The 22,875-nt window shown below is 46.9% G+C and overlaps 1 protein-coding gene across 9 annotated transcripts in view; it reads left to right on the top strand.

Annotated features, from left to right (window-relative positions):
• The window catches only part of nav2a (neuron navigator 2a), a 592,633-nt gene extending 572,845 nt beyond the window's left edge, over positions 1–19,788 (top strand). For all 9 annotated transcript variants that reach the window (XM_078415513.1, XM_078415514.1, XM_078415510.1 and 6 more), the window contains 8 exons: positions 906–1,074; positions 2,879–3,114; positions 4,723–4,877; positions 7,178–7,249; positions 9,976–10,172; positions 11,316–11,434; positions 14,614–14,817; positions 16,561–19,788. In XM_078415513.1, coding sequence (XP_078271639.1) covers positions 906–1,074; positions 2,879–3,114; positions 4,723–4,877; positions 7,178–7,249; positions 9,976–10,172; positions 11,316–11,434; positions 14,614–14,817; positions 16,561–16,686 — 1,278 coding nt within the window. In that variant the 3' untranslated portion in view covers positions 16,687–19,788. The remainder of the gene's footprint in view (positions 1–905; positions 1,075–2,878; positions 3,115–4,722; positions 4,878–7,177; positions 7,250–9,975; positions 10,173–11,315; positions 11,435–14,613; positions 14,818–16,560) is intronic.
• The last annotated feature ends 3,087 nt before the right edge of the window (positions 19,789–22,875 follow it).

The following is a 22,875-nucleotide window of genomic DNA, read 5'->3' as shown; positions in this document are numbered from 1 at the left end:
CACGTCCTACCTGGACTCGCACCCATCTCTCACTGTGCCCTTCCACCTATATTCTTTCCGCTGGTTTCACAATTCTTATCTCTTCTACCCTAATCTCACTCTTTTTGAATTTTCATCTCTAGCCTTTATCCAACCATCTGCCTATCAAAAAAACACCCTCATCTGTACGCACCTATCACTTTTGCCCCATCTCTCTTCCAGCTTTCTCGACTGAAAGGTACAGAGGCTTGAAAGCGCACACCCCCAGACTCAGGGACCAGTTCTTCCCCTCTGTTATTAGGCTTCTGCATTTCTTTCAAGGATAGTGTACTGTCCGATTCACCTCTACCCCATTGTGAACATTTGACTTTGGAACTGGTGCGCTACAATACTGAGAACTTGTGAAACAAAGCTTTTCACTGTACCTCAGTGCACGTGACAATCATAAACCTAAACCCATATCAAACCCACACCACCCTGGCCACGCACTCATCTCACCCCTGCCATCGCGAAGAAGATACAGGAGCCTGAAAACTGTAAAGTCCAGGTTCAGGAACAGCTTCTTCTCGACAGCCATCAGCTTATTAAACACTACAACCTCCAAATAAGCTCTGAACTACATAGACTTGGGAGCATTGGTTTTGCCTTTTGGCATTATTATTGTTTGTTTTTGTGTGGGGGTGTGTGTATTTATAGATATGTGTGTGTACATGTATGTATACAGTATATGTGTGTCTGTGTACACATACATATATATACCTGTATATGCACACACACACACACACTGAACTTTTCTCATTTATTATATTGTTTACAGTGTACTATGTTTACATATTCTGCTGTGCTGCTGCAAGTAAGAACGTCACTGTTCCATCTGGGACATATGACAATAAAACACTCTTGACTCTTGAACCTATTTTTCTCAGGAGTACATTATCCATGTGGATCCAGTAAGCCAGTTGGGGCTGAACTCGGACAGTGTATTAGGCTACAGCATCGGGGATATCGTACGCATTAACAACGTGGACACACCCGAATTATTACCCTGCGGCTACTTAGTCGGAGAGAGCAACACAATCACAATGTCCCTGAAAGGTATGAATGGTATTTGTTCCGGAAGCTTCAGTACTCTTGATTTTCCGTACTGTACTCTTGAGCTTCAGTACTCACGGTGGCGCAGCGGTAGAGTTGCTGTCTTACAGCGAATGCAGCACCGGAGACCCGGGTTCGATCCCGACTACGGGTGCTTTCTGTACAAAGTTTGCACGTTCTCCCCGAAACCTGCGTGGGTTTTCTCCAAGACCTTAGGTTTCCTCCCACACTCCAAAGACATACGGGTTTGTAGGTTAATTGGCTTGGTGCATGTGTAAATTGTCCCTAGTGTGTGCAGGATAGTGTTAATATGCGGGGATAGATGGTCGGCGTGGACCCAGTGGGCCGAAGGGCCTGTTTCCGCATTGTATAAACTAAAGTAGATTCGACTTTTAGACTTTAGAGATACAGTGCGGCAACAGGCCCTTCGGCCCACCGGGTCCGCGCCGACCAGCGATCACCCCGTACACTAGCACGATCCTACACACACGAGAGACAACTTACAATTTTACCGAAGCCAATTAATCTATAAACCTGTACGTCTTTGGAGTGTGGGAGGAAACCGGAGTTCCTGGAGAAAACCCACGTGGTCACGGGGAGAATGTACAAACTCTGTACAGACAGCACCTGTAGTCAGGATCAAACCCGTGTCTCTGGCGCTGCAAGGCAGCGACTCTACCGCTGCGCCACAGTGCCGCCCTATTCGAGAAAGGGAACCAGGGGTAAAATCTAGAAAACTAGATTTTAAAACAGGAGTAAACGGTCACCCTCAGACCATGGAACAGACTAACTGATGGAGAATTAGGAAATTGAAAATATGGACCAGAATTTTTAGTTTCATTGAAAACCCACCATTGGGAAAGAAATTGTACCAATGATGCAGAATCTCTGGAGGACATGGATAGCTGAATTTTCATGTTTCTTTGAAGAAGGGTCCAGACCTGAAAAGTCACCTGTCCACGTCCTCTAGAGATGCTGCCTGACCCATTGAGTTACTCCAGCACTTTGTGTTCTACACAAGAGTCCAACATCTCATCGAGTCCACTGTCCAATGTCTCCAGACGCCCCCTGCTGATTCTATTGAGCATTACCACACTTTCATGTCTGAATTCTGACTGCCACACTATGATTTAGGTTGAAGATTTTAAAAAAACGAAGAGAGACACAAAAAACTGGAGTAACTCAGCAGGTCAGGCAGCATCTCTGGAGGAAAGGAATGGCTGACATTTCGGGTCGAGACCTGATTTCGGTTGATAGCTTCAGAAATATAGACCCAGGATTTTCTGAAAATCTGCTTCTTAACAATGGAGTGAATATATATAGCGTGTAAAAAGAAATAACAGCAATTTAAATTGTTCCTCAGAGCTTTCCTAGACTAGAGAAAAATAGAAAAGTTGGACAGTTTTTTTATTTGAAGATCTACAGTATTATTTTGTAGAACTGAAAGCGAGCTTTCTGCCATTACATGGTGGCGCAGCGGTAGAGTTGCTGCCTTACAGCGCTAAAGATCCGGGTTCAATCCTGACTAGGGGTGCTGTGTGAACAGAGTTTGCACGTTCTCCCCATGACCTGCGCAGGTTTTCTCTGAGATCTTCAGTTTCCACCCACACTCCAAAGACGTACAGGTTTGTAGGTTAATTGGCTTGGTATAAATGTAAAAGTTGTCCCTGGTGTGTGTAAGATGGCGTTAATGTGGGGGGGACCGCTGGTCGGTGCCGACTCGGTAGGCCGAAGGGCCTGTTTCCGCGCTGTATCTCTAAACAAACTAAACTACAACTAAACTTGCCGATTCTGTTGCCCCACGCAGGTTTGTCGGAGCACAGCTTTGACTCTCTCGTGTTCGAGACGCTGATTCCTAAGCCGATGTTGCAGCGTTACATCTCCCTGCTATCGGATCATCGGCGCATCATCCTGTCGGGACCAAGTGGCACCGGCAAAACCTTCCTGGCCAACCGACTGGCCGAGCACATGGTGCTGAGGGAAGGCAGAGAGCTGTCGGACGGAATCATTGCAACCTTCAACGTGGACCACAAGTCCTGCAAGGTGAGGAAACACTGGACTAATCAGCAGCACAGCCGCCACGGTGGCGCAGCGGTAGAGTTGCTGCCTTGCAACGCCACAGACCCGGGTTCCATCCCGACTACGGGTGCTATCTGCACGGAGTTTGTACGTTCTCCCCGTGACCTGCGTGGGCTTTCTCCGAGATCTTTGTTTTTCCTCCCACACTCCAAAGACGTACAGGTTTGTAGGTTATTTGGCTTGGTGTATGTGTAAATTGTCGCTAGTGTGTGTAGGATAGTGTTAGTGTGCGGGGATCGCTGGTCGGTGCGGACTCGGTGGGCCTAAGGGCCTGTTTCCACGCTGTATCTCTAAAAAAATTTAAAAATAGTGAGGGAATAGTTTGATGGCAAAACGCACACCTCCAGATTCAGGGACAGTTTCTTCCCAGCTGTTATCAAGCAACTGAACCAGCTGTTCTGACTCTCTCATCTACCTAACTGGGAACCCTTGGACTATCTTTAGTCTGACCTTACTGCAGTGCTTTATCTTGCACTAAACGTTATTCCCTCCATTCTGTGTCTGTACACTGTGGACAGTCTGTGAGACATATCACAATCAAGATTCACACATTCCCAACCAGTCACCACTGGTTTTTAAACTTTGAAGACTCCATAAACAGGTGGAGATGAGGTTTGGAGATATTTTTGTGTGTATGAGTTTTAAATTCCATGTGAGTCATAAAGTCATACAACGTACAAGTAGGCACTTCGGCCCAACTTGCCTCCGCCGACCAACATAACACATCTACACTAATCCCACCTCCCTGTGTATAGTCCAAATCCCTCTAAACCTGTCCTGTCCATGTACCTGTCCGAATGTCTCTTAAACGTTGTGATAGTACCTGCATCAACTACCTCCTCTGGCAGCTCGTTCCATACACCCGCCACCCTTTGTGTAAACAAGGGTGCCTATTAAATCTTTCCACCCTCACCTTAAATCTATGGTTCTCGATTCCCCTACTCTGGGCAAAGGATTCTGTGCATTTACTTTGTCTATTCCTCTCATGATCTTGTACACCTCTACAAGGTAACCCCTCGTCATCCTGTGCCCCAAGGAATAAAGTCCTAGCCCGCTCAACCTCTCCCTTTAGCTCAGGTCCACGAGTCCTGGCAAAGTCCTCGTAATGTATTTGCGTAAAGTCAGGTTTTCAGTAAGCTGTGAGGGCCCTGTGCTGGCAATCATTGATTTGATATTGATTAGTACGGGTGTCAGATGTTATGGGGAGAAGGCAGGAGAATGAGGTTAGGAAGGAGAGATAGATCAGCCACGACTGAATGGTGGAGTAGACTTGATGGGCCGAATGGCCTAATTCTGCTCTTGTTACTTATGATCTTATGATATTTGTAATTGAACCGCTGAAGAAAGTGGCAGCATCTGTGGAACGAGATGGAATGAACATTTCGGTTTTATGCAAGTAAACCTTTCTCCCTCCAAAGATATTGTCAAAACCTCTCGAATGTTTCCGTCGCAAACTCTTTTATCTTAGCTCTCCAGCCTCTGTTGAACTTAGCTTCTGGGTTAGTTGTTTGCATTGAGCAGTCAGTTTGACGGTGCAGACAGACAAACCAACGCGTGATTCTTGTTCTTCAGGAACTCCGGCAGTATCTCTCAAACCTTGCGGATCAGTGCAATAGTGAGGCCAACGCAGTGGACATGCCCAGCGTGATCATCTTGGACAATCTGCATCATGTTGGCTCCCTTGGCGAGATCTTCAATGGCCTTTTGAACTGCAAGTACCATAAATGGTAAGCACAAGAATTCTAAGAAAATAACTGCAGATGCTGGTACAAATCGAAGGTATTGATTCACAAAATGCTGGAGTAACTCAGCAGGTCAGGCAGCATCTCAGGAGAGAAGGAATGGGTGACGTTTCAGGCTGAGACCCTTCTTCAGACTCAGTCTGATGCCAAGCCTGGAGGGTGTTCCACTGGCGAGGAAACATTTTGGGACATTTTACATCACAAGAGTTTCTCATAAATTCAAGCTTGCTCTTTATATTTTGAAATAAAAATTGCTTGGCAATCCCAGACTCAGTCTGAAGAAGGGTCTCGACCCGAAACGTCGCCCATCCCTTCTCTCCTGAGATGCTGCCTGACCTGCTGATTTACTCTAGCATTTTGTGAATAAATGGTAAGCGTTGCTCGTACGGTCCTTGAAAGTCCTTGATTTTTTTGCTGTTCGAAGTGTACGAACTCTGGGTAAGGGTATTCTTGTTTAACTATGATCTAAAAAAAAACCCACGCTTGCATGCTGCCAAGTGTGGCGATTCAGGTTGCAGAACCATAATTGAACCGCTTGATCACCAGTGTGTTGCACGCAGAGTGATCTACATTTCCTAAGCAGAGCAAGAACTAACATGGTAAAATGTTCAGAGATTCTGGGATTGCCAAGCAATTTTTACTTCAAAGAGCAAGCTTGAATTTATGAGAAGCTCTTGTGACGTAAAATGTCCCAAAATGTTTCCTCGCCAGTGGAACACCCTCCAGGCTTGGTCATTGTTGTTCTGGGCCGACAAACATGGTATCTGACTTGCACAGGGCAAAGGAACCACAAATGACCACAAGAGAGATGCTATCAATTTATTGACAGTTTTGATTCAGGGAGATGTCAGAAAGGGCATCAAAGAAAGAACCAACCACTCACAAGGACACAGAGTGCTGAAGTAACTCAGCGGGTCAGGCAGCATCTCTGGAGAACATGGATAACAGGGCCGTCTTAACGCATGGGCCTGATGGGCACTTGCCCGGGGGCCCACGAGCATAGGGGCCCCATGCTGATCTGTGTGTTAAGTGACTTGCAATAAATAAATACTACTTTAAAAATGTAGGTTCAATAAGTGCTTTTTTCGCAACATTTTCGGTCACTAAGTGCTTCTGACAGCGATCTGTAAGTGCTTTTCGCAACAATGTAGCACCCTAAGTCCATCGCTAAGTGCTTTTCGGTAAGTGCTTTTCGCCGGCACGACAGGGGGGGGCTGGTAGGGAAAGGGGGGTGGGGGAGAGTAACGGTAGGGGCCCCAGTACACTGCTTTGCCCGGGGGCCCATAATGCTGTAAAAACGGCCCTGATGGATAGGTGACGTTTCACAGGGTGCTGGAGTAACTCAGCGGGTCAGGCAGCATCTCTGGAGAACATGGATAGGTGAGGATTCGGGTCGGGACCCTTCTTCAGGCATCCTGATCCGAAGTGTCACCAATCCATGTTCTCCAGAGATGCTGCCTGACCCGCTGAGTTACTCCAGCACTTGGTGTCCTTCCATGTAAACCAGCATCTGCAGTTATTTGTTTCTACAAGCAACCACTCGTGTTGTAGTTATAATCTGGAAGGTGCCGAACCTGCAGAATAATCTTAGATTTTCTCAACGTGGACTTTGCTGGCAAGGCGAGATCTGAATCTTTCTAGAGCTACTCTCAAAATGATGCTGGGCCTTATTTTTGTTTGAGTGTACTGTTGGATAATGATCTCGGACATCTCTCTAAAGTGGAATAGTTTACTAGAGGAGAGTCAACTTAAGAGTCAACTTGGAAAGGTATCATACATGGGACATATAATGATAGTTAAACTTCTTCATCCCTCAGAGACAAGAGTGAACCATTAAAGTACTTCTTTACAGTAACTTGATGACCACTTGGTAAAAAAAGACACAAAATGCTGGAGTTACTCAGCGGGGTCAGGCAGCATCTCTGGAAAACATGGATAGGTGAAGTTTCGGGTCGGGACCCTTCTTCAACTCATTTTTGTAGGGAGGAGAGCTCGAAAAGAGTTGGGTGTGCAGCAAAGTGTTCCCCTATAACGCTCTTAATCTGAAGAAGGGTCCCAACCTGAAACATCACCTATTCATGTTCCCCACAGATGCTGCCTGAACCTGCTGAGTTACTCCAGCATTCTGCGTCTTTTTCTTGGTAAACTAGCCTCTGCAGTTCCTTGTTATTACAACGTCTTGGTAAATTCTGCTGATAATCTGCTTTTTTACACTTTAGTCTCCTTCCAACTGAATGGGAATATTTCTCCATGTAATTACTAATACTGAAATGTGTTTTCTTCAGTCCTTACATTATAGGCACTATGAACCAGGCGACAACATCCACTCCGAACCTGCAACTTCATCATAACTTCAGGTACTGTCTAAACACATTTCATTCTGCAACTTACCCCATTTTTGATAAGCTTACTAGACCAAGTGGACCCGTTGTGTCCAAACCTCTCCTGCATTGATGCAGGACCTTCTCCTCCCCCCGTCCCCTCGCCCTCCCCTCTCTCCTTTCCCTCCCCCTCCCCGTCCCCTCCCCTCTTCCTCCCCTCCCCCTCCCCCCTTACCTCCCCACTCCATCCCCCTCAACCCCCCCTTATCCTCCCTCCTTCCCCCTTCCTCCCTCCACCCCCCTCCCTCCACACCCCCTCCCTCCCCCCTCCCTCCCTAGGAGATAGATTTAAACTTTAAAACGTCAATAACTTTTAAAATATAACACCGATTTCAATGAAACTTCTTCCATTAGCACCAAAGGGACGACGGTGAGTAAGGTGGGACTAAAATCGTCGCGCTATCATGTACCGTTTTGGCTGTAGTTCAGGAACAAACAAACAGGAGTTTTAGTAGATAGATGTTCAATTAAATTCAGCTTTACACTCTTTTTAATCAACTAATTTCATGATCAGATACCAAGTTCTGGAGTAATTCAACGGGTCAGGCGGCACCTTTGGAGAACAGGGATGTTGAGGCAAGGAACTGCAGATGCTGGTTTATGAAAAAAGACACAAAGTACTGGAGTAACGCAGCAGGTCAGGCAGCATCTCTGGAGGACATGGACAGGTGACTTTTCAGGCCGGGATCCTTCCTCAGGCCGAAGCCATAGTCTGAAGTAAGATCGAGAGAATCAGTCTGAAGAAGGGTCCCAACCCAAAACGTCACCTGTCCACGTCCTCCAGAGACGCTGCCTGACCTGCTGCGTTACTCCAGTACTTTGTGTCTTTTTTTTCGTAAACCAGCATCTGCAGTTCCTTGCCTCAAAATTTTACTGCATGATTAGTTCATGAAAGTACCAACACATCTGTAGGAATTGCCTTGGATCTAGTGAAAAATACTCCAAACGTTGTGGGGAAGGCTTGTTCTGCCTAGCCTAGGCTAGTGTGGAGAGGACTTAGCTAGAACCTTGTGGGGAAGGCTAATAAGTCATTGAGAAGAATTTCAGCATTTCTCTCCTTACTTGAAAATACTAAACACTGCTAATATTTTCAGAGTTGTATTCAAGTCAAGTCAAGTCAATTTTATTTGTATAGCACATTTAAAAACAACCCACGTTGACCAAAGTACTGTACATCAGTTCAGGTACTAAGAACGAACATACAATGGCACACAAACATAACAGCACATACATAAACAGTTCACAGCGCCCCCTCAGAGGGCCTCAAACGCTAGGGGGTAGAAATAGGTTTTGAGCCTGGACTTAAAGGAGTCGATGGAGGGGGCAGTTCTGATGGGGAGAGGGATGCTGTTCCACAGTCTAGGAGCTGCAACCGCAAAAGCGCGGTCACCCCTGAGCTTAAGCCTAGACCGCGGGATAGTCAGTAGCCCCAAGTCGGCCGACCTGAGGGACCTGGAGATAGAGTGGTGGGTTAGAAGATTTTTGATATGGGGGGGGGGGGGGGGGAGAGCCCGTTTAGGGCTTTGTATGTGAATAGGAGGAGCTTGAAGTTGATTCTGTACCGTACTGGGAGCCAGTGGAGAGAGGCCAGAATCGGGGTGATGTGGTCCCGTTTACGGGTACCCGTCAGGAGTCTCGCTGCGGCGTTTTGGACCAATTGCAGGTTGGACAATGTTACTGTTGCAAAATCTTTGTGAATGAATATCTTGCAGATTTTAACTATAACAAGGCAGCTAGTGGATTCATTGTTGAAGGGATGGCACGGTGGCGCAGCGGTAGAGACCCGGGTTCAATCTAGATTATGGGCACTTGTCTGTACGGAGTTTGTACGTTCTCCCTGTGACCGCGTGGGTTTTCTCCGGGTGCTCCGGTTTTGTGCCACTTCCAAAAACATGCGGGTTAGTAGGTTAATCGGCTTCGGTAAAATTGTCCCTTGTGTGGAGGACAGAACTAGTGTAGCTGTAGCAGTAGCTGATGCCTCAAAGCATTCATCGTGTGCGCTGGTCTAACACTGTAGCATTTGGATTCGACAGTCACAGACTTGAAGCTGAAATGTGGTAGTGACTGATTCATGCCACAACCTGTGCTAATCAAACACTGGAAACTTTAAGATTTAATCTTAAGTTTCATCGGGACTTTTGGGTCAGTTAGCTTTACTTTTGTTCATGAGTTCGGAAGCTGTGGGAGCAGAATTAAGCCATTCGGCCCGTCGGGCCTTCACCGCCATTCAATAATCATGGCTGATGTATCTGGGCTGCGGAGGCTTTGCAGGACGCTCACTCTGCAAAGTCCTCAACCAGTTGGGCATTACGGGGCTGGCAAAGAAGAGGGCCATTCAATCCGCAAGCGAAGCCGCAGAGAAAGCCACTAGATGGCTTTGGATTAAGAAGGCTGATCCGTGGGCAGTTGCTGCTGGGACGCAAGTCGTGGCCTGATCAACCCCGGCTGGGTCACCTGGGCGAGGGTGTCTGATATTGTGAGACCCGAAAAACCCGATGACCCCAGGTCACATCACTGAGGATGTGTCCCAGTGCATCCCGAAGATGTATCTTGCATATATATACTTTGGTTCATGTTCAGAAGCTGTGGGAGCAGAATTAAGCCATTCGGCCCGTCGGGTCTTCACCGCCATTCAGTAATCATGGCTGATCTATCTTTCCCTCCCACCCCCATTCTCCTGCCTTCTCCCTCGTCTATTGCAGGTGGGTGCTGTGTGCTAATCACACAGAGCCAGTTAAAGGCTTCTTGGGCCGCTACCTTCGTCGGAAACTGATAGAGACCGAGATTAGTACGAGAACGAGAAACACCGAACTGGTGAGGATCATTGACTGGATCCCTAAAGTGTGGCATCACTTGAACAGGTTCCTGGAAGCCCACAGCTCGTCTGATGTAACCATTGGTAAATACACCGCGTAATCATTGTCATTTCTTTTGTTGCGATTGTGATTTTTTTTTTTAAAAGCTCGGATATTGGACAGGTACACAGATAGGAAAGGTTTAGAGAGATATGGACCAAAGGCGAGCAGGTGGGACTAGTGTAGATGGGGTATCTTGGTCGGCAGGGCCTGTTTCCGTGCTGTATAACTCTATGACTCTATTGTTCTACTAATCAACCTTTCACGGTGGCGCAGCGATAGAGTTGCTGCCTTACAGCGAATACAGCACCGGTCACCGGGTTCGATCCCGCCTACGGGCGCTGTCTGTACGGAGTTTGTACGTTCTCCCCGTGACCTTCTGCAGTTGTACAGGGCCCCAGTGAGACCACACTTGGCGTACTGTGTGCAGTTTTGGTCTTCAAATTTGAAGAAGGATATTCTTGCTATTGAGGGCGTGCAGCGTAGGTTTACTAGGTTAATTCCCGGAATGGCGGGACTGTCATATGTTGAAAGACTGGAGCGACTAGTCTTGTATACACTGGAATTTAGAAGGATGAGAGGAGATCTTATCGAAACGTATAAGATTATTAAGGGGTTGGACACGTTAGAGGCAGGAAACATGTTCTCAATGTTGGGGGAGTCCAGAACAAGGGGCCACAGTTTAAGAATAAGGGGTAGGCCATTTAGAACTGAGATGAGGAAAACCTTTTTCAGTCAGAGAGTTGTGAATCTGTGGAATTCTCTGCCTCAGAAGGCAGTGGAGGCCAACTCTCTGAATGCATTCAAGAGAGAGCTAGATAAAGCTCTTAAGGATAGCGGAGTCAGGGGGTATGGGGAGAAGGCAGGAATGGGGGTACTGATTGAGAATGATCAGCCATGATCACATTGAATGGCGGTGCTGGCTCGGAGGGCCGAATGGCCTCCTCCTGCACCTATTGTCTATTGACCTGCGTGGGTTTTCTCCAGATGTTCGGTTTCCTCCCACACTCCAAAGACGTACAGGTTTGCAGGTTAATTGGCTTGGTAAATGTAAAAAATTGTTCCTGGTGTGTGTAGGACAGTGTTAATATGCGGGAATCGCTGGTCGGCGCGGACCCGGTGGGCTGAAGGGCCTGTTTGCGCGCTAAACTAAACTAACCTTTCAAATATAATGTCTACTTGTTTAGGTCCTCGACTGTTCCTGTCTTGTCCTATGGACGTTGATGGTTCGAGGGTTTGGTTTACTGACTTGTGGAATTATTCCATCATCCCATACCTGCTGGAGGCAGTGAGAGAGGGGTTGCAGGTACGTCCAGTCCCTTTGTTTCCTTCCCTCAAATATACGTTTGATATGATGTTCGGGGTCGAGACCCTTCTTCAGAATCGGAAGAATCGGAATCAGAATCTGAAGAAGGTTCCCCACCCGAAACGTCACGTCTTCCTTTTCTCCAGTATTTTGCATCCAGCATCTTCGGCACCTAGGAATCCCTGGCTCAGGATGGGGAATGGTTGGCACGGTGGTACCTGGAACATCAGGATCACTGAGGTCCAGTATAAACGGCATGTGGAGCATTCCCTCGTCCTGTACAATACAATATAATACAATACAATATATCTTTATTGTCATTGTACAGGGGTACAACGAGATTGGGAATGCGCCTCCCATACGATGCAATAATTTAATTAATTTACACATCAACAACCCAACGAAACAAATTGAACAGTTTTAAGACAGAATAAAGTGCAAGTAGATCTGTGCCGGATCACTGTGCGATGTGACCATCCGGCTCAGCAGCTATGGCCCTGGGGATGAAGCTGTTCCTGAGTCTGGAGGTGCGGGCGTAGAAGGCCTTGTATCGTCTGCCCGATGGAAGGAGTTCGAGCAGACTGTTGCAGGGGTGTGAAGAGTGTTTGTGGATGCTGGTGGCTTTTCTGAGGCATCGTGTGTTGTAGATGCCCTCCAAGGCTGGTAGCTGTGTTCCGATGGTCCTCTGAGCTCTATGGACTACCCGCTGAAGAGCTTTCCTCTCTGCCTCCGTGCAGCTGAGATACCACACAGGGATGCCATGTGTTAGGATGCTCTCTATGGTGCAGCGGTAGAAGGTCCGCTGTGAGTGGTAGAACCCACCAACCCATATAAACAATTGTACTCTACCTGTGCCGACGTCTGTAAGCTCCTCCTTGGCCTCAACTACAGTTTCAGAGCCCATAGAACTGGAAATGGTATTAAATTATCCTTTATTCTAAAAATTGTTTATGAAGAAGGTCTAATTAAGACAACACCTTCCATAACTGTGACATAGTTCATAAGTCATAGGAGCGGAAGTAGGCCATTCGGCCCCCTCGGGTCTACTCTGCCATTCAATCATGGCTGAGCTGTCTTTCCCTCTCAACCCCATTCTCCTGCCTTCTCCCCGTAACCCCTAACACCCGTACTACTCAATCTCCACTTTAAAAATACCCAATGACAAGGCCTCCACAGCTGTCTGAAGCGAAGGATTCCACAGATTCACCACCCTCTGGCTAAAGAAATTCCTCCTCATCCCCTTTCCAATGATACGTCCTTTTATTCCGAGCCGGTCCCCATCTGGTCCGAGACTCTCCAACTAGTGGAAACAACCACTCCACCAGTGCATCCAGGCCTTTCACTATTCAGTAAGCTGCAATGAGGTCCCCCCCTCGTCCTCCTAAACTCCAGCGAGTACAGGCCCAGTGACAATAGACAATAGACAATAGGTGCAGGAGGAGGCCATTCAGCCCTTCGAGCCAGCACCGCCATTCAATGCGATCATGGCTGATCACTCTCAATCAGTACCCCGTTCCTGCCTTCTCCCCATACCCCCTCACTCCGCTATCCTTAAGAGCTCTATCCAGCTCTCTCTTGAAAGCATCCAACGAACTGGCCTCCACTGCCTTATGAGGCAGAGAATTCCACACCTTCACCACTCTCTGACTGAAAAAGTTCTTCCTCATCTCCGTTCTAAATGGCCTACCCCTTATTCTTAAACTGTGGCCCCTTGTTCTGGACTCCCCCAACATTGGGAACATGTTTCCTGCCTCTAATGTGTCCAATCCCCTAATTATCTTATATGTTTCAATAAGATCCCCCCTCATCCTTCTAAATTCCAGTGTATACAAGCCCAATCGCTCCAGCCTTTCAACATACGACAGTCCCGCCATTCCGGGAATTAACCTAGTGAACCTACGCTGCACGCCCTCCATAGGAAGAATATCCTTCCTCAAATTTGGAGACCAAAACTGCACACAGTACTCCAGGTGCGGTCTCACCAGGGCCCGGTACAACTGTAGAAGGACCTCTTTGCTCCTATACTCAACTCCTCTTGTTACGAAGGCCAACATTCCATTGGCTTTCTTCACTGCCTGCTGTACCTGCATGCTTCCTTTCATTGACTGATGCACTAGGACACCCAGATCTCGTTGAACTCCCCCTCCTCCTAACTTGACACCATTCAGATAATAATCTGCCTTTCTATTCTTACTTCCAAAGTGAATAACCTCACACTTATCTACATTAAACTGCATCTGCCATGTATCCGCCCACTCACACAACCTGTCCAAGTCACCCTGCAGCCTTATTGCATCTTCCTCACAATTCACACTACCCCCCAGCTTAGTATCATCTGCAAATTTGCTAATGGTACTTTTAATCCCTTCGTCTAAGTCATTAATGTATATCGTAAATAGCTGGGGTCCCAGCACCGAACCTTGCGGTACCCCACTGGTCACTGCCTGCCATTCCGAAAGGGACCCATTTATCCCCACTCTTTGCTTTCTGTCTGTCAACCAATTTTCTATCCATGTCAGTACCCTACCCCCAATACCATGTGCCCTAATTTTGCCCACTAATCTCCTATGTGGGACCTTGTCGAAGGCTTTCTGAAAGTCGAGGTACACCACATCCACTGACTCTCCCCTGTCAATTTTCCTAGTTACATCCTCAAAAAATTCCAGTAGATTTGTCAAGCATGATTTCCCCTTCGTAAATCCACGCTCATCATACGTTAACCCAATCACCCCTGGGATCATTCTGGTAAATTTCCTCTGGACCCTCTCCAACACCAGCACATTCTTCCTCAGATATGGGGCCCGAAACCACTCACAATACTCCAAATGAGGTCCAACCAGTGCCTTAGAGCCTCAGCATTACATCCCAACTTTTATATTCTGGACATGAAGTGTTTAGCTATCTGTGTTTGGTGATATTTCACTGCTGGCCTCTGAAATTCTCTGCCTCAGAAGGCGATGGAGGCCATTTCTCTGGATGCTTTCAAGAGAGAGTTAGATAGAGCCCTTAATGATAGTGGAGTTAGAGGGTACGGGGAGAGGGCAGGAACGGGGCACTGATTGAGAATGATCAGCCATGATCACATTGAATGACGGTGCTGTCTCGAAGGGCCGTATGGCCTACTCCTGCACCTATTGTCTACTGTCTATTGACCTCGAAGTGTATTTGTTGTCTTGCAGCTGTATGGAAGAAGAGCACCTTGGGAGGACCCAGCCAAATGGGTGATGGAAACCTATCCCTGGTTTGCAACTCCGCAACATCATGAGTGGCCCCCTCTCCTCCAGCTCAGGCCTGAAGATGTTGGCTTTGACGGTTTCATACTGCCCCGCAACGGTAGTTCCAGCAAACAGGTGCAGCAGAGCGACGCAGAGGGAGACCCTCTGGTGAGTTGGCTACGTTCTCTACTTTAGTTCAGTTTAGTTGAGAGATGCAGCACCGAAAGAGGCCCTTCGGCCCACTGAGTCCGTGCCGACCAGCGATCCCCGCACACTCAAGCTATCCTACACGCACAAGAAGGTAGACACAAAATGCTGGAGTAACTAAGCGGGTCAGGCAGCATCTCAGGAGGGAAGGAATGGGTGACGTTCTCGTCGAGACCCTTAATCAGTCTGAAGAAGGGTCTCGACCCGAAACGTCACCTAATCCTTTTCTCCAGAGATGCTGTGACCCTCTTGAGTTACTCCAGCTTTTTGTGTCTATCTTCCTTTAAACTTGTCTGAGTCACTGAAAAATTCAGACTTATACACTTCTTTTAACTCCTAATTGAACCAGTAACTGCAGTTATTTTCCTAGACAATAGGCAATAAGTGCAGGAGGAGGCCATTTGGCCCTTCGAGCCAGCACCACCATTCAATGTGATCATGGCTGACCATTCTCAATCAGTACCCCGTTCCTGCCTTCTCCCCGTACCCCCTGACTGCTATCCATAAGAGCTCTATCTAGCTCTCTCTTGAATGCATTCAGAGAACTGCACACACGAGAGACAGGTTACAATTACACCAAAGCTAATTAGCCTACAAACCTGCACATCTTTGGAGTGTGGGAGAAAACCCACGCAGGTCACGGGGAGAACGTACAAACTCCGTACAGACAGCACCCGTAGTCAGGATCGAACCCGGGTCTCAGGCACTGTGAGGCAGCAGTTCTACCCGCTGCGCCACCGTGCTGTTGTGAGTTGGTATAACTCTAGTTCCAGTAACGATGGTAACATAAAGTTGTGAACCTGCTGGATCGGAAGAGTAGGCTTACTTCCTGTTGGCAATGGGTTGTTATATTTTCAGGCATGTGGTGCAGCGGTAGAGCTGCTGCCTTCTAGTCTTTGGCATTTCCACCCTGGGAGAAAGATTCCAACCGTATACCCACATCGATGCCTCCCATAATTTTTAAAAGGACTCCCTTTAAACTTGTGGGAAGGAACTGCAGATGCTGGTTTAAACCAAAGATAGACACAAAAAGTCCCAAAGAAGGATCTCGTCCCGAAACGTCACCTAGTCCTTTTCTCCAGAGATGATGTGACCCTCTGAGTTACTCCAGCTTTTTGTGTCTATCTTCCTTTAAACTTGTCTGAGTCACTGGAAAATTCAGACTTATACACTTCTTGTAACTCCTCAGAGCTTAAGTTTTCAAGTAGGGATTTCATTGTTCTGTCTGGGGCATAGGACAAGAAAGCACACTTGAATGTTGACAGTACCCAACATGTTATCACCTTCCCCACTGCCAACAATGGACCATTGTGAGCTCCAACTTTCCTTGATCATAAAGTCATAGAAGCAGAATTAGGAGCATTTGGCCCATCGTCTACTCCGCCATTCAATCATGGCTGATCTATCTCTCCCTCCTAACACCATTCTCCTGCCTTCTCCCCGTAACCCCTGACACCCGTGATCATCGTTGCTGGCTTTGATTTGTCCTTTTCCATACCTTTGATTCGTTTGTTCTTTGTAACTTTTCATACCTCTCGTTCCCCCTCTCCCCTGACTCTCAGTCTGAAGAAGGGCCTCGACCCAAAACGTCACCTATTCCTTTTCCCCCGGAGATGCTGCCTGACCCGCTGTGTGGCTCCAGTGTTCTGTGTCCAATCTTCATACTGAAACGATCCCCTTTCTTGTTGTGCTTCCCCCTTGCAGATGAACATGTTGATGCGTTTGCAAGAAGCTGCAAACTACTCGAGTCCCCACAGTTACGACAGCGACTCAAACAGCAACAGCCACCACGACGACCTTCTAGATTCTTCTCTGGAATCCACGCTCTGATAGAGCATTTTGCCAAAATAATCCGTCACTTCTGTCCGACACCTCTCTGAACACATTCTGTGGAAGGTGAGGTGTCAGAAGAGGAATAACAACCGACCTATAACTGTGTTGGACAGAAGCCTTGGTTTATATATATATATAAAAAAATATGGGGCTTCGGGTACAGGACACTTTAACTCAATTTTAAATATCGTAGCTCTGCTGGGTGCAGGTAACCCAAGGGGAGACTACATTCTGGGTTTTTACCCTGCCTGTTTTGTTTTATAAATGAGAACTGCACTATTTCTTCATTCAATTGCTGAAGGCAGTTGTGCCAAGCCAATGAGGAAATGTTGTTCGCTGCGTGTAATAATTAGTTAAAAACCTGATTTTTCAACGGTAAGGATCTGATATCAATGTGCCATGTACTGCCCTGAAAATATATATCACATGATGTTCTCAGACAGTCAGTCAGTGGACACTGGACATTTCAAACAACTCCTTCAGACAGCTAAGGAGAGCGAGGGACAGGGGCGGTGGGGTGTGGGTTGGTGGGGAAGAGATGGCGGGATGCAGGAATGCTCTCCTTCACTGAAGGCAGTTCTGGTGCTACATCACCCATTACCCTTGTTGCCCACTTGAAGTTGGCCGGGTTTCAAAGACAAGAAAGTCTGGTCTCGATTTCAACCCACGGCCTCCACACACCTAGCGGGCGGGAAATGGTCGGGTCGCTCCACCCTGAAGACCGACGGACGAAAGCACGGGGCGGTACCGGCCGAGACCACGAGAGACAAGTTCCGGGAGCGCATGGTTGAGCCGCAGGTCAATACTGAAGGGCCCCATTTTCTCCTCCTCTCACTTTGCTGATTGGGAACTCATGCATACAAGCGCACACACACACACATCCACACACGCACAACGGCCTTCATGGTCAGATCAAGAACCCTGTACATACAACAACTGGGACTTGAAAATGGTGCCAAACTGGCGACTGTGTACACTGTCTCAGTGTACTACTGCTATACACTCGTACTGTATCTGAGATGCTTATCTAAGATGTATCTAAGTGCTTATGTGCAGCGATACTTGTACTGAACTGTACACAAAAATGAATTTCCCTGTACCTGGGTACACGTGACAAATAAAGGACCATACACACATAGGGAGACGCACACATGCGCTCACACGCACACACACACATGTGCACAGGCAGACACACGCACACAAACATTCGCACACACACAAATATGCATAGGCAGCTACATGCACACTCGCACACACACTTCCATGAACACACACAGACGTAGGCAGACGCACACATTCATGCACACTCACACACACTTGCACACACACACACGTAGGCAGTCATGCGCACTCTCACACACACTTGCACACACACACACATAAATAGGCAGTCACACACACACACACACGTAGGTAGTCACGCGCACTCACACACACACACGTAGGTAGTCACGCGCACTCACACACACACACGTAGGTAGTCAAGCGCACTCACACACACACACACACACACACACACGTAGGCAGACACACACACTGGTACACACACCTTGATTCTCACTAAGGCTTGTCTCCTCACCAGGACCAGTAACACCTCCATTGGAGTTGCACTTTGTATCTTTGCAAAAACATGAAAGAGAAGCTGGATTGAGCTGTACCTCAGCGAAGAAACGCAATTCTTGAGCCAAATCCACGCGAGCCTTTTTTTACAACGACTGGTGCTGGAAATATACGATGCCTTACTTTCGCGCGCTCTCTCTCTCTTTTGTACTGGTTTTCCGGTTCTTTCAGTTGCTGTTTATTTTGTATTGTTTCTGGAGAGAAAAAAAAAAACAGGGCTGTAATTTCATCTCAAGACGTTGATAAGAGTCGACTTGTTTCGTTTTGTAGTCAGTGTTGTTTTCGAAAGATAACCGGGTCTTACGTCAAGGAGGGCAAGACTAACAAGGAGAAAAGTCACAATGATTTCTCGTCCTGTAGTCAGTATGCGGCCACCAGTGTTTGTCTTGTAACCCTCGACTGCAGTGTTTGGTCTTTTGTCCAGAGGTTAATGCTGTCAATGCAACCACACAACAACAAAAAAAAAAATCCTCGATAGACACTACAAAAATAACGATGTATAAATACAGGAATTACCCAGTGACTGAGTAATAGATCTTCAATTGGAGTTGTTGTCGTGCTGTGCTGTTGTCCCCTTGCTTTCACGTGATGTATTAACACACATCATGGTGTTTCTACACGTTGACTGATCAATCTGCTCCTTTATACCTCAATGGGTTTGTTAATGCTGCCATTATCCTGTCGTCCATGTATTCTGATCAAAACCTTTCAATTGTTGCATTAAAACTGTGATAAATGGTTCAGCTCAGAAGGGGTGAAGGGAATGCAGGCAAATGCTCAACTAATGACTCCTGAGCACGATTCTCTTTGTTTAAACGTGTAATAATTTTTTTGTTTAAATGCTTCCAGAGATGCTTTTTTTCCCCCCCCCTTTCTCGTCTTGACACCCCTTTCACGTCAACTGTGTTCGATGGTGTTCTAAGTTTAAGATGCTATGCAATGTTCATGCTGATTCTTAACGGGAAGCCAAAAAGAAAATAATCTTTTTTTTTTTCCTCAGAAAACTGCCAACAATATTGTACAGGCTGAAAAGTGACTTGTAAATGGCTTGAGCTTGATTTCTAGATGGTGTTTTTTCTGTAAATTTTGGGAAATTCGTTCAGTGATGAAAGGCTGACCATAGTAAATATGTAACTCATTTTTGTCACTTGGGATAATTTTCACATGCTCGTTAAATGGAAATCTCTTTGTAGGACTTAGTGATTTAAGTGTTTTGAACGTGTTTATTAATATGATGTACATTTTTTCATTGTAACATAAATTGTAAATAATTGATTACAGTGAGCCATTTTGATGAATTTTCTAGCCATTTTTAAAACACTAGGAAATAGTTATTTTGTGTACTGTAAGACGTGTCATCCCATTTGAATCAAGTCCTGGTCGCTCATTGGGTTCCGTACGGCCTCTCTACACAAGACCATGTCTTATTTGGGGAATAACTTTAGTTATTGTGCCAGTCTTAAATTATTCCCGATTCAATAAAATGAATGCTTATTTATTCAATCTTCTGCTGCCTTTCATCCTTCACTCCCTGAATCTGGAGGTGTGCGTTTTCACACTTCTGTACCTTTTGCCCGATGGGAGAGGGGAGAAGAGGGAGAGGCCAGGATGCGACTGGTCCTTGATTATGCTGCTGGCCTTGCCGAGGCAGCGTGAGGTGTAGATGCAGTCAATGGAAGGGAGGTTGGTTTGTGGGATGGTCTGGGCTAGGACAGAAGAACACAGAGCGCTGGAGTAACTCAGCAGGTCAGGCAGCATCTCCGGAGAACATGGATGGGGTGATTTCACTTTAGACTTCAGAGGTGCAGCATTGAAACCGGCTCTTCGGCCCACCAAGTCCACGCCAACCAGCGATCCCCCCGTACACTAACACTATCCTGCACACTAGGGACAATTTACAATATTTTACCGAATCCAATTATCCTGCAAACCTGCACGTCTTGGAGCGTGGGAGGAAACCGGAGCACCCAGAGAAAACCCACGCGGTCTCAGGGCGAACGTGAAAACTCCGCACATTCAGCACCCGAAGTCAGGATCGAACCCAGGTCTCTGGCGCTGTAAGGCAATAACTCCACTGCTTTGGGTCGAGACCGTTCTTCAGATTGATTGTAGGGAGGGAGAAGAAAGCTAGAAAAGGGGGGGGGTTTAATCATTTTGCAGTGACACTTGAATGCGTGTTTATTAACTTGGAAGACTTATGGATTGTTGCTGATGGCTAGCAATATAAAATGCAGAATGGTACAGATGTTTGACGAATTACACACAATTACAAAAACGAAGATCCCACTCTTTAAGATGAGCATTCCCTGTACTTTAATAAACAGTGGCAGCGGCCCTAAATAGCCCACTTCATTGAAGGGTTAAGATTTTAAATAGGTTCCCAATGTTGGGGGAGTCCAGAACCAGGGGCCACAGTTTAAGAATAATGGGTAGGCCATTTAGAACGGAGATGAGGAAAAACTTTTTCAGTCAGAGAGTTGTGAATCCAATCTGTGGAATTCTCTGCTTCAGAAGGCAGTGGAGGCCAGTTCTCTGAATGCATTCAAGAGAGAGCTAGATAGAGCTCTTAAGGATAGTGGAGTCAGGGGAGAAGGCAGGAACGGGGTACTGATTGAGAATGATCAGCCATGATCACATTGAATGGTGGTGCTGGCTCGAAGGGCCGAATGGCCTCCTCCTGCACCTATTGTCTATTTACTATTCAGGTTTATTACTGTCACGTGAACCGAGGTGCAGTGAAATGCCTTGTTTTTGCATGGTATTCAATGTTGTACGACACTGCAATCAAGTCAAAGTCACGTACAATAGGCAGAGCAAAGGGGAAGATACAGAGTGCAGAATATAGTTCTCAGCATTGTAGCGCACCAGTTCCACAGACAAAGTCCAAATGTCCACAGAGGTGAATGGGACAGACCCAAGCTTATGGAAGGACTGACCATTCACAAGCCTGATAACAGAGGGGGGGGGGGGGGGAGAAAAGCTGTTCTGGTGCTGCGCGCTTTCAAGTTTCTGTATCTTCTGCCGCCGGGTGGGAGCAGGGAGAAGTAGGAATGGCCGGGTGTGGGGCAAGTATTTCATTGGACCGTGAAGGCTGTAAAATAATTAACTTATATATTGTAAAACAACTTGTTAAAAGTTCCAGGTGAAGATAATAGACAATAGGTGCAGGAGGAGGCCATTCGGCCCTTCGAGCCAGCACCGCCATTCAATGTGATCAAGGCTGATCATTCTCAATCAGTACCCCGTTCCTGCCTTCTCCCCATACACCAACCAATGCATAAAAGTTGAGCAAAACTCTGTTTCAGATGGAATAGTTATTCATTTGCAGAGGTGTTGTTATTAATGTCACTGTCCACTAGGTGCCAGTATAGTCATGTAGAATTGCATTGTTAATGGTATAAAAGGGAAAATACATGATAGACACAAAGTGCTGGGGTAACTCAGCAGGTCAGACAGCATCTCTGGAGAGAAAGAATGTGTGACGTTCCGGGTTGAGACCCTTCAGACTTAATACAAATATATGAATTTCTTCTCCTGGTTCATACTCTGGTGTAATTTGATAATAATCTTCTGTAGGAGAATAATCTGTTCCGACTCGAAACATCAGCTATCCATCTTCTCCAGAGATGCTGCCTGACTCGTTGACTTACTCCAGAACTTTGTGTCCTGTACAATAATAACCATTGTTGTTTGTCCACGCCAGGGTTCTCTGAAATTCAAACTCTGGGACATCTCCTGGTAATAAATCACGAACCGTAGAATTATTTGTGCATTTCTAGGTGTTCAAGAGGTTGTGTGTGTGTGTGGGGGGGTGTGGGGGGGGGGGGGGTAGGGTCTATTATAATGTAACATCCACTATACAATACGATAGCACTTTATTGATCTCTGGAGGAGAATTAGTCTGCCAACAGTCATGAAACACAAGAAGATGCATGAAACATGAAATTAAAGTGACGTGGAAAGTCCAGGATTTGCGATGTGCAAATGTGCAAGGGGGAGGGGGGAGGGGGGAGGGGGGGGGGCGGTAGGGGAGGGGGGGGCAGTAGGGGAGGGGGGGGCGGTAGGGGAGGGGGGAGGCAGTTTACCCCACGACAGAAGGGGGAGGATCTGTACAGTTTGATAGCCACAGGGAAGAAGGATCTCCAGTGGCGTTCTGTGCTGCATCTTGGTGGGACCAGTCTGTTGCTGAAGGTGCTCCTCAGGTTGACCAGCGTGTCATGGAGGGGGTGAGCTGTGTTGTCCAAGATCCTGCTGCTGCGTGATGTCCAAGATATGAACTTACTTGCATATGCAATCATGCATTAAGATATTTTACCCTCAATCCCCCCACTGGTGAAGGGTGGACATTGCAAAGGGTGTGGAGGGGAGAAGATTGGAGTGGAACAGTGCTGAACACAATTGTTGGGTCAAGGGTGTCAACTGGAGCAGAGATGGGGAGCGATGATCAGAGAGGAAGGAGGTAGACACAAAATGCTGGAGTAACTCAGCGGGACAGGCAGCATCTCTGGAGAGAAGGAATGGGTGACAATAGACAATAGGTGCAGGAGTAGGCCATTCGGCCCTTCG

Source organism: Rhinoraja longicauda, chromosome 18 (genome assembly GCF_053455715.1).
Source record: "Rhinoraja longicauda isolate Sanriku21f chromosome 18, sRhiLon1.1, whole genome shotgun sequence".
Lineage (NCBI taxonomy): Eukaryota > Metazoa > Chordata > Chondrichthyes > Rajiformes > Arhynchobatidae > Rhinoraja > Rhinoraja longicauda.
Note: the sequence above shows the minus strand (reverse complement) of the source record. Positions and strands in the feature narration are given on the sequence as shown.